Source organism: Paramacrobiotus metropolitanus, unplaced genomic scaffold (assembly GCF_019649055.1).
Source record: "Paramacrobiotus metropolitanus isolate TYO unplaced genomic scaffold, Prichtersi_v1.0 Parri_scaffold0000331, whole genome shotgun sequence".
In the NCBI taxonomy this organism is placed as follows: Eukaryota; Metazoa; Tardigrada; class Eutardigrada; order Parachela; family Macrobiotidae; genus Paramacrobiotus; species Paramacrobiotus metropolitanus.
The window spans coordinates 7,670-19,085 of record NW_026570551.1 but is presented as its reverse complement, the minus strand read 5'-3'; the positions used below and the strand labels follow the sequence as shown (position 1 = coordinate 19,085).

At 43.3% G+C, this 11,416-nt stretch overlaps 3 protein-coding genes across 3 annotated transcripts; 2 read left to right on the top strand and 1 right to left on the bottom strand.

The window, feature by feature from the left end:
- Positions 1 to 4,025: 4,025 nt before the first annotated feature.
- Positions 4,026 to 5,053, bottom strand: LOC129602114 (uncharacterized). Its single transcript, XM_055501081.1, has 2 exons — positions 4,845 to 5,053; positions 4,026 to 4,786 (listed from the first exon to the last, which is right to left on the bottom strand). The coding sequence occupies exons 1-2, from the start codon at positions 5,032 to 5,034 to the stop codon at positions 4,272 to 4,274; spliced, it is 705 nt and encodes a 234-aa protein (XP_055357056.1). The 5' UTR covers positions 5,035 to 5,053; the 3' UTR covers positions 4,026 to 4,271.
- A 2,056-nt stretch (positions 5,054 to 7,109) lies between these two features.
- On the top strand, positions 7,110 to 7,711 carry LOC129602113 (uncharacterized). The gene is made up of 2 exons (XM_055501079.1): positions 7,110 to 7,464; positions 7,548 to 7,711. Exons 1-2 carry the CDS (start codon positions 7,176 to 7,178, stop codon positions 7,709 to 7,711), a joined length of 453 nt encoding a protein of 150 aa, XP_055357054.1. The 5' UTR covers positions 7,110 to 7,175.
- Positions 7,712 to 7,770: 59 nt separating this feature from the next.
- Positions 7,771 to 8,720, top strand: LOC129602112 (serpin B9-like). Its single transcript, XM_055501078.1, has 2 exons — positions 7,771 to 8,274; positions 8,691 to 8,720. The coding sequence occupies exons 1-2, from the start codon at positions 7,771 to 7,773 to the stop codon at positions 8,718 to 8,720; spliced, it is 534 nt and encodes a 177-aa protein (XP_055357053.1).
- Positions 8,721 to 11,416: the final 2,696 nt, after the last annotated feature.

The window sequence follows — 11,416 nt, the reverse complement described above, 5'->3', positions numbered from 1 at the left end:
CCGTTCCTGATGACCTTTCGATTCTAGTTGCAGAGTGCTGACAGCCTCCTCCCGTAGCTTCAGGTCATTCCTTAGTTTGAACGTCTCCGTTGCCAATGTCGTTAACCGTTGTGTGACCTCTGCGAATTTGGTCGCGTATTCGTCCCGTTTAGTTTCAGCTTCAGTGACCTTTTGACGCAACTGGTCACACTCATCCTTCAATTCCGCCAAGTGCCGTGACCTTTCTGCTGATTCCTCTGACATGCTCTCATTAAGGTCACTGACAGCGAGATGACCTTCCATTTCTCTGTCATCTGCCATCTTTAGGTACTCTTCTGCAATTTCCTTTTGTCGCTCATATTTGACTTTCCAACCGTCTGCAGAGCTCTGGAGGTCACCCTGTAGCTGTTCCAATTCGAATAAGCGAGTTTCGAGTGTCGATAATCTATCTCGATACTCCTGTTTCCGCTTGTCCGCATGACGTTCAGTGGTATCAAGTTCATTTTCCAGCTCCCTTACGCGTCTCCTAAGAGTTAACGTGGGACTGTTTGGTGACTGTGGTCGTACATTGATGACCTTTCCATTCTGTGTCCGGTCAATTAAATGTTCGGGGATATCCTTAAACGGGGTCACTTCTTCTGCTCGGTCAGCCTCTTTCATTGCAGTTTGAAAAGACATATTCATCGTTGCGTCATCATCTGTGAAGTATGACTCGTTGGATTCATCTGAGACCATTGGAGTTGCAAAAAGGTCATCGTCCGCGGTCTTATCATTCAGTGAAAGGTCATCCAATCCCAGTTCAGCTAGTTCCTCTCCGGTGACCTTTGTCTTTTCCATTTTCGATTGAGTCAGGTTTGCATTTTTATCCTGCTCGTCCGTTCCGCTAATGGTAGCATCCAACTGTAATGCCCCCATTGCTTCCACTCCTATTTCTGTGGACTTCTCCTCCCCGGTGACCTTTATCTGGTTCATCGGATTGCCTCCCGCCGTAGACGCGGGAGTTTCCTTTCCGTCACCGCTGGAGCTCTCTTCGTTCTGTATAGCTCCAAGCGCCACTTGGTATGTGTTATCACTGCCTTTGCTGTCCTTTCTTGCAAAGGTCACAGCCGCTCGGGTCTGTCTATCATGTCCGACTGGACGCGCGAGCGACTTGTATTCCTTCTTATAAGGATCAACTGTGCCTTGTTGTGATCCCCGGGAGCTCCTGCTTCCCTGACTGCTAGTGGATGTCGGTTCCTCTTTGTCCATGTTGATCGGATAACTTGGACGCTCCTGCCAATTGTTCTCACACACACGTTATTGTATGGTTTATTCAGTTGTCCTAAAGGTCACTTCGTACTTCGAAATTCTTTCTAAGTCCTTTGTAAAGGTCACTTTTCGATTGAAAAAATTTCAACTAAGTCCCTTATAAAGGTCACTTTTTCGGTAAAAAGTTCGAGAGATTTGCCCTAAAAGGTCACTTTCGGACAAAACTTCGAAACGGCTTTTACGGTTCCAAACACGTTAGTGAATGAAATCCTACAGCTGCTGATATCGTTGTACCACTATTCAGTTCAATTTCGCTTCGATAAAGGTCACCGTTCGTCAGTTTTCAGATCATAAAGGTCACTTAAATTGGTCAATTTGGTCAATTCCAACTTTTTGGTAAAGGTCACTTTTCAAAGTCAAAAGTCAACTTCTGGTCTCAAAGGTCACTTTCTGACTCAACTCAACTCGAAAGGTCACTTTCCAGCTCAATTTCTGTTAAAAGGTCGCTTTCCCGCTCAATTCAAGTTAAAGGTCACTTTTAAGCTCAATTCGATCAAAGGTCACTTTTCCTTCGTCTCAACTCAAAAGGTCACTTCTCAACTCAATTCAAGTCTAAAGGTCACTTTCCCGCTCAGTTATCTCATCTTAAATCAAATTTCCGATTACGACTTGAGTTCAACGGAAAATCCCCATTCGGGTTGTTTACTTCGTTCTGATTGGTCCGCTAGCTCAAAATATTCAGTTCAAATGTCGACCAATCACAGCTCAGATAACTGACCAATCACGTTAATCCGTTAAGAATTCTTATCTGCCTGACGTCACGGTCAACGGCCAGACATGCGCGCCGCGTGCAAAACTCCGCCTACTTTTACACTCAGCTCAGTACGGACCAATAAAAATTGCCAATTTTACCAACTAGCCAATCTCGTAATTATTAACGGTTTTCTACCTGTTAACCGTCCGTCCGTTCCGCGTTCCACGGGGAAATGATCCAAATGATCCAGATTCTTCTTCCACTATCCGTTCCCGCGCTGCCGCCGGTTTTACCGTAACGGTGGTGCCGCACGCTTTCGATAGGTTACTGTGCCGGCTGACTGCCGTAGCAACAGTAGTGGTACGCTCTACACCAGTTTGGTGGAGTCTGATCCGTCTTTTCCGTACGCCCCTTTCGGCGTTTCGGCGCTTCTGCCCCACGGCTTAGGATTCGCTGAATCCTTGCCGAGTACCAGTGACACCAGTGTAGGTCTTCGCTGAAGACTCTACACCGAGGAACACTGGCGACTGCTCTCTTGAACTCTTGCACAGTCCCTGCAACAGTACAGGTCTTCGCTGAAGACGCTGCACCGAAAACAAGGCTGGAAATCCACGTCCGATGAGGAACTTGCACCGCTTGTGGTGTTGCGCTTTGCTGTGGTACAGACCTGTGCCTTACTGGTCGGGTTTCACATCAGATAACAGGCCAACTTTGCCTGACACAAATCAAATCAAATTCAGAGAACCGCTGTCGGCTCTGCTACCATCTAATGCTAGATCCAACTGTGATCCAGATACGGAGACCTAAACGGAATAGATCCCGTGGAGTGAGCTATGCGATAAGTATAGCGAACTACGCGGAATCGCGAAACGTCGCACCGCTAATAGCTGACTTTTAATAATATTGAAAATTCCGACAACAGAAAATCAACACTGATCGGCGCAGCTCGATCGTAAAGCGTGGAGCCCATTCAACAGCGTGCAACGCTGTGCAGCACGTGCTATGCCGCGCCCACTAACAAAACACAAGCCAATCAGAAGCGAGACACAACACAGGCCATAATCCAAAGGCGTAGCGCCTAGCGCCACTGACGTGAACGCTAGTGATCCCGGTCTCACAGCACCAATGCTTTAAAATCAAAGTTTATTTAAATTTCCCTTTCTTTATTACACGTAGAAAAATTAATATACTTATATCTGACATATTAAGAAAAAGATCAATATTACGCGCGGCCTCCCCACAGTCTGGAGATCTCTAAGCAAAAGCTTTTAAAAAAATCGGATACCACAGTTAGATCGGCCGTGGTCCAGAACTGCGTCACATGACTTTTGTTTTTGAATACGTCCGATCAGAATCGTGCCGACACGATGCCGCAAGCGATCCAACCAAGTTTCAAGGTGACCTTGAAACTTTGAAAAATTTTGCCTGGATACAATACGCAACATAAACTATTAAATACGCAAATTAAACGAATAAATTGAACTTATTTTCGTACAACACCAACCACAATTAAATAACCACATGTCAGCCTATCGATTTTCGTTGTTGGCACATTTGTAATATTATAATGGTTGGTCTTAACCATACGGACATCGGGCTATTTGATTTTGGCAGGATCACTCTTCTAAACAAAGGAAGGACTTCTCTGAGTGAGTGAGTTACCGAGCTACCATTGCCGTCTAGTTAGCAGAATCGCTAATTGAGTGAGTGAGTTACCGAGTTACCACTGCTGTCCAGTGAGCAAAATCGCTAATTGAGTGAGTGATTTACCGAGCTATCACTACTTTCCAGTGAGCAAAATCGCTAATTGACATAGTCAGTGACCGAGTTACCACCACTATCTAATGCTCAAAACGTTACGTGAATGTGTAACCGAGCTATTCATTGATTCGGACCCTGAAGTACAAGAAACGTGGAGGCGAAGCCGCTTCTATTCCTTCCAAGCTAACGCTAGCTAGCTTCTAAGACCAAGCTAACGCTGCTTTCCAGTGTACGGAACCCGTTAGGTGAACAAGTGACCGAGCTACCACTACTGTCCAATGCACAGAGCCCACTAGGTGAGCTAGTTACCGAACTATCACTCCTTTCTAGTGGAGAGAGCTCATTAGGTGAGCGGGTGACCGAGATACCGGTACTGTCCCGTGTACGGAGCCCGCAAGGTGAGCGGGTGACCGAACTGCCACTACTGAAAAGCATCAGGTGGAGGTTCAGAGAATCTTGGATCCAGTGGAAAGATTTAACACTGATATGACAGAATCTGTAATTATCACATAAAACCGGTGTTTTTGCGCTATTGCGATGTACTGCAGCCTTGCAGTTCCAGGGTCACCAAATTTGGAAGTGTACCGGCAGCGTAGATTTTGCCGGTGATAATCGGCGTGGCGCAGCGCAGCACGTGCAGCTCGATCAGCAGGTGACGAACCGGGTCGATGACGTCATAGTGCACCGGATCGTCCGTGTCAGCGCGTTCGTCCAACAGGAGGGTTACCGCGCGGTCGGAGCTGATGTTGCGGATGTTGAGAGTCAATTGGGAGGCCGCGGCGCGGACTCCGTTCAAACAGCGCGCTTCGATGTACGTCAGGTAAACCGTGCGCCGACCCAGTCGCTGATGAGAATAGGACTGCACTAATGGAGCAATGTTGCAGAAAGTCGTTGAGCTGTTCCTCAAAGCAGAGTAGGCCTCATATTCGGCTTGCGTAAAATTATCCGTGCGCAAGGATAATTTCTCCATTGGGACGAAGGGTTCGTGAGTTGCAGTGGATGCTGATAGTGCGCTACATTCGACTTCCAGTTCGCTGACCGGGTCTAGAAAACCAACAGAAAATTAAAATAAAAGTGTGAGTTCTGCAAGATGTCAACGTACCAGCAAACGCTGCAGCAAACAGAATAGCGACGGTAAACAAAAACACGTACGCCCGGAAATGCATAATTTTGGGCTGCTTCTGTTGCGTAAACAACTTTCCTCCGTTCTGCTTCTCGTTAGTGCAGATAAAACGGCTGCAGTTAATCGAGAACTTCTGCCAAAAGTTAACAAGAAGCCGCCTGTACTGCATGTCTATATTTAACTGTCCCCGACGCGCTGTCTTCAAGCTTTACAATGAGCGTCTGCTTTGATATCCATCTGCACCTACATCGATCACGTAAACAGATACCGCACTGGAGCGTATAAAAATTGTAAATTCTTAAGCATTCCATGTTGGTCATTTTACTAGTATATAAGTATGGAAATTCGTGCATAAAGATTAGCAGATTAATGTTTGTTCTAATTTAGAACAGCAATGGCATGCGCAAACGCATACAGACATTGTTTATGAGAATGTTTGACAATGGGAAAGGTCCACAGTTACTGGTGCGACCGCAATATGTATTGAAATAAATGTCCGTGTGTCTGTGGTAGTACAGCTGATATGCGTAGCATGTACATAATACTGCACACTTTTTTTAAATTTTCGCTTAGCCGTGCTCTGCTGATCTTTGGAGATCAGAAGTCATTTTTTTACGAAAACTGAGCAAGCTATTACTAGAATTTTCTACGGATAATGGGATTTTTCATAATAATGGGATTAAGACCCGAAAAATGAGTAAAGAAAAAGGCAGGTACAGAATTTACACTTCATGTCCAAACACGTAGCAAGCAGTAAGGTTGTTTTGTCGTTTTCTTGCTGGAGTGGTTTCATTCTACCACATTCATAATCTCGTAGGGGCTACCTATAGCGTAGTTAGTGTGTATTCTAATCGGGATTAGAGCTTTATGGATAGAATCTTACTTGAACTACCTTGCTGACTTCCGCTTGGGCCCCTATCCTTCGGTGACGTTTATCCACTATCATAGCGGCCATTTTTTTGTGATGCGTTTGCTTTCTGCAGCATTTGGCATCATTTCTCACTTTGTAACAAACAGATATTTTTTTACATTGTTTAGATTAGAGGACCTGTGCTGTGCTCAGGACTTTTGATCTTTATCGAAACCAGCGATGAAAATGCAACATAAAAGCGTTTGTAAATACCTACAGTCAATTTCCCAGTTTTGTTTGTACGTACTGTAGTGAGTGTGATTATATGCACACTATTCTTGCTGTACAACCGCTGCACACTGATTTTAAATGTTAATCAATGCTTGTAATTGCACAGAGCCGAAGCAGTCTCAGCCTCTGTTTTCAAAGCCTCATTCTCCGCTCTGTATAAGGCGCCCCCCATTTTTTCAAAGTCAAAAATTAGGAAACGGGCTGTAGAAGAACAACGTCAATGCTCTTCATCAACGTACGCAGAGAGGTTGCCACAGCCAATGGAGATCCGCCCTCGAGCCGCACGGTGACAGACTGTCCAGGGAGCGCTGATTTTCCTCAAAGGTAGCAACCAGTAGACTGCGCGTGAAGAAAGCCCGGCTCGTGTAAACTCAGAAATTTCGTTGCGGGCTACCCTAGGTGAATAAACTGCAACAACAACAAAAACTGTGGACTGGTCATTTTCAAACTGTCAGTACAACGTTGGTGGTTTGAGGTGTCCTCCCCGGCATGCACAAAATTTACAGTGCGATCGGAAATTATCTCGCTCTCCTGTATTCTGGTTCGCATTATCAGTTAACAGAAGCACAGCAAAAGTATGATTAGTTGGTTACGAACCGTGCAGTCAGTCTGTAAATTTTGTCAGGCACCTTACAGCTTTAATTACTTTTGGTCAGCCGACACGGACGTTGTATCCATGAACCGTTTCCAGAACGGCATGTATGACCTAGGTATCTCTTACTTTTCTGGCTACAAAACCAAGAAAACGACTACCAGAAAACCAAATAAGTACTTAGTACAAACTGCAGACTTATAAATCAGTACTATTTAAATTATTATTATCTGGCGGCGCTTGCGTCATTGGTTTGGTGACACGCTGAAGCTTCTAATCGTTCTGGAAGTAACGTGCAGCCAACGCACACCGTATTCTATACAAGATGCCATTCTGCATGCCATGAATAACCCATGATGTATCATGTATCGATCTGTTTTTCGCAAACGTTTACTCACTGCAGCCACTGCTCATATCGAACGTATGTTTTCTGATTCACCCTGAGCTGCCCTAATCCAAGTCAAATTTATATAAGACATATCTATGATGACATCTTGATTACCAGATTTATAACGTTTAAGGTTACCGAGTCTCCGCATGATATTTATTCGTACTGCTTGAAAATTTTATAGTAAGAATGCAGGTACGGCCCCACTTTCCAGAATACAGCATGGCTCGCCTGGATCTCTGCCTAAAAATGCTTCGTTGTGCGGTGAAGAATCAGCACTTTACCAACAATCTGCTCTTATCACCCTTCTCGGCGGAAATTGCTCTTGCGATGGCACATCATGGTTCCAACGGTCGAACAAAAAAGGAAATCTCGCAAGTGTTGGGTCTCCATGACGACTACAGTACGCTCGATGTCGCACGTACTCTGCGCCAGATCCACGTGGATGAAACCGCGGACAACGGTTACGATGAGCTTGGTAAATATTTGTAGGCATTGAGCCGACTGAACGCGCTAGTGCATTACGACATTGCCATTTTGAATTAACAGGCTGTTTTGTAGTGCCCAACGATAATCACAAGCTGCATATGGCCAACGGTGCATTCTTTAGCAAAGATGTCTACCTAAGCAGAAACTACATAGCAGAAATGGAGAAGCTTTTCCTGTCCACCATTCAGGACACACTGACTTCGACGAGCGCGATGGTGCCGCGGTCTACTGTATAAACGAATTTATCAAAGCCAACACTAAGAACATTGTATACGATCTGCTGTCGCCGTTGGATATGGCCGAGAATGATGCCAAGTTCATTTTGGTTAGTGCTCTGCATTTAACAGCGCGTTGGCACCAGCAGTTCGACCGGGCCGAGACCAGAGTTAAGCCTTTCACAACGGCGGCCGGTGTCAGCATTCCGGTGGATACCATGCAGGAACGATTCATTAATTACAAGGTCCACATAAGGAGGGAACTGGATGGAGCTATGTTCTTGGAATTGCCCTTTGAGACCGGATACTGCAATGCCGTGTTCATTCTACCCGGAAAGACAGTGCCTGGGAAGTCAAAACACGCCCCTCGCGCACCGCCCAATCAAGGTCTGGCCAGTTTCATCAGAATGCTTACCGCAGAGAAGCTCCAGCATGCGATGCGGAAGCTGTGCAAGGTGCTGCATGTGACAGTGCAACTGCCGCGGTTCCATGTGGAACGGAGCTGGAATTTGCAGCCCATGCTAAAACATTTGGGGATGCCAACGGCGTTCGACGAGGAGACGGCTGATTTTTCTGATATCTCAGTAGAATACACAGACATCCACTGCCAGGAACACCCCAGGGGTCCGTACAGTACCACCTGCCTGTATATACAGTACCACCTGCCTATAATTAACTTTTTAATTACTTTTAATTAAATTAAACAATAGAGTACAGTAATTTACATTAATTTCATTAACTTACGTAATTAATTAGTGGAAACAATAGTTAATTTTCATTTTTTCTAATTAACGAGTTAAAAAATATGAAAATAAATTAAAAAACATACTGAACGAATAAAAAACACACTGTACAAATAAAAAACTTAATTACCGTACTAATTACATATATGTACATATGTACAAGTAAAAAAGCGCGCGCTGTTAGCAGCGCCACCACACCTGAGCCTGCGTGTACGGTGTATGTGTAACTGACGCACAAAGGCTTCTGTCTTGGCTAGCGTCTTGAAGACGCTATGCACACGGCGTAGTTTGGCCAACGCCATATCTTGGCTCCTCAAAAATTCTAAAAATATTAGAATTTACATTTGCGAAAACCCCAACGTTTTCCCGTCATCCCGCCGTACTACTCCTTGGATTTTTGTCCTTCTGCTAAGGACAGTGTACGAGTGTGTGTTTTTTCGCGCCTCGGTTGGTTTTTTCGCGGAATCCGTTGATTCAGGCACTCAAACGTGCCAGTTTGTTTGGAGATCTGCTGCGTCAGCACTGTGGTCCCGTATCGTCTCTCCGCGCGTGTTGTCGCTCAAGTAAGTACTTTGTACTTCTTAAATAATTATAAAAATATTTTAAAATGTGTGCGGTTTGTTTTTTTCGTACAATTGTACGACTGTACAGTGTTTTGGCACTGATATCTGCGTTATTGTGCAGATTCCCAGTGTGCGCACCGTCCACCTGCACTGTGTTGCCGTAGTTCAGCTCAGCGTAAGTGCGAAATTTTATAAAAAATAATTATAAAATATAAAAGCGCGCTTCCCTACGGTTTTTTGTGCCAGATGTGGAAATGCACAGAGGCAATGGTGCTGATATCTGCGACTGTTTTACAGGTATCGCGCCAGCTTTCCCCATCGTCAGCGCAGCACACCCACTGACATTTCCACGTTATCCACAGACTGTAAGTGTAGATAATTTAAATTAAAATAAAACGACCGAGACTACGGCATATTTCGGACAGTTTTGTTCGAAGTGTGTGTGGCAAATAAGCGAAAGTTCATTTTTTACTAAAAAATACTCCGCAAACACGTGTTTCTCTGTTCGAATCTGTTGCTAATGGTTTATTAGCACTGAACGTGTGTCTCTTGCGCGGTGTTCAGTAAATGCGCTCGGAAAATCAAAAATATAAAAATAAAATAAATAATCTGCGAGAGCAAGCGTTTCTCTGTTCAGACACAATGCTGACGGATTTCTCGTACTGAATGTGTATCTACTGCGCGATCTTTATTGCTTTTTCCGAAAATCTGGAAAATTTTAAAACAAATAATTATGTGCACAGTTCTGACGATGCACCAACACCGTGTTATCGTGGTTGATTACGCTTTTTAAAATTTATTTTTATTAAAAATTCCGGCGCTGCTCTTGGTTTGCAGGCGTGTATATGTTTTGGGATTTTGTTCTGTAGGAGCTTCTATCACGAGCGCTTGCTTCCCTGCTGTGCTAGCGACGTTTCCCACGCCTAATCAGTGTGCCGCACCCATCTCCCGGCACTAAACAACACCTCCGTGAGGCGCTCACGGTAAGCAATTAAAATTTCAAAATATTTTAATAAAATCAAGTAAAAATTAAGTAGCTGCACCAACACCGTGTTACCGTAATTTCTTTATCACATCTATAGAAAAATTCGTATGCTGCATGTCATACACACTACGTACTGTACATCATTTACGTACTGTACATCATGTGTATTTTGCGTTAGTACGTATAAAATATCTGGTTTTCGCGCTGTACCAACACCGTGTTGCCGTAATTGACTGCTCTTTTAATAAATATATTTTATATAATATTAATTCAGTGTTGTTGTACGGTCTTTTGTATCCGTATATATGCACACTTTTTATTGCTAATAATATTTCGCTAAATTAATAAGCGCTCTTTTATCACAGATTTGCCCATTATAACGTGCGGCTTTATTTCCTTACCATTTGGACGTCGCGAACTGCCCATACCGACAGAAGTAAGTTTAAATAAATAAAAAAATCTAGGAATTGTGTTATGCGCTATCGTGTGCGTGTGGTGTACGTGCCTGTGTGTTTTGCGCGCAATAATTGCGCTGAATAATTTCAATAAATTATTATAACAATATAGCAAAATACTAATGTTAAGGGTAAAATATTAAAGTAATTCCCAAATAAGTGCGATACATTTACCCGTTCACAAAATCATTTAATGCCAACTGAATTTCAATGGCAAAGCTGACGTGCGCTATTAATACATGCTATTCAATACTGCATACCGGTGTTACAGATACAATTATTCAGTATTGTATGTACGCTTATACGTTTATAATATCGAGTGTTTTAACAAAAATGCTGCAATAATAACCGAATTTTTCTAATTTTTCATTTTATTTTTATTACATCGTTTCAACATTCGTAATATTATTCCCATCTTTTTTAAATTTATCGAACCGTCATTATTTATGCGTACATGAAAGTGCAACTAATTATGTGCGTGTTGCTTGTGAATGCTTTATCTGTGTGTATGTACATCTCTTGATTGTGAAAGCTTTATGTATACCTCTTGATTGCGCACTGTGGTGTATTTATTCATAACAGCACATCAGAATAGTAGAATATGTACAGTACACAGCGCGCATAAGTACGGTGATAATCATACGAGTATTTAAGCACATTAATATAAGCATTGTTAGCGCATCTACAGTAATTATTTTCACCTTCAGCACAAGAGCGTTGATCAGTTTACAGTCAAATTTAATATCATTTCTTCAAACAGATTAGTACAAATACTGTCGCAGCGAATTAGCTGAGTTACTCGAGTGTAAAGTTTTTTAACGGTTTTCTTTTGTGCGTTGATCTGCCGGTATCCCGCAGAGATAAGTAGGATTAAGTGCTACGATGGCAGCATAGCTTTTATTTATTGTCAGCTGCGCTTTTTCATCTCGTTTATCGCTTTGATAATTTGAATAACTGTTTTCCTTTGTTGCATATGCAGT

Coding starts and splice junctions, on each gene's coding strand:
- LOC129602114 (XM_055501081.1), bottom strand. CDS start 5,034: ATGCAGTACAGGCGGCTTCTTGTTAACTTTTGGCAGAAGTTCTCGATT. Junction 4,787..4,844: donor GTTTGCTGCAGCGTTTGCTG/GTACGTTGACAT, acceptor TTGGTTTTCTAG/ACCCGGTCAGCGAACTGGAA.
- LOC129602113 (XM_055501079.1), top strand. CDS start 7,176: ATGCAGGTACGGCCCCACTTTCCAGAATACAGCATGGCTCGCCTGGAT. Junction 7,465..7,547: donor CAACGGTTACGATGAGCTTG/GTAAATATTTGT, acceptor GCTGTTTTGTAG/TGCCCAACGATAATCACAAG.
- LOC129602112 (XM_055501078.1), top strand. CDS start 7,771: ATGGCCGAGAATGATGCCAAGTTCATTTTGGTTAGTGCTCTGCATTTA. Junction 8,275..8,690: donor CTGATTTTTCTGATATCTCA/GTAGAATACACA, acceptor TGTCTTGGCTAG/CGTCTTGAAGACGCTATGCA.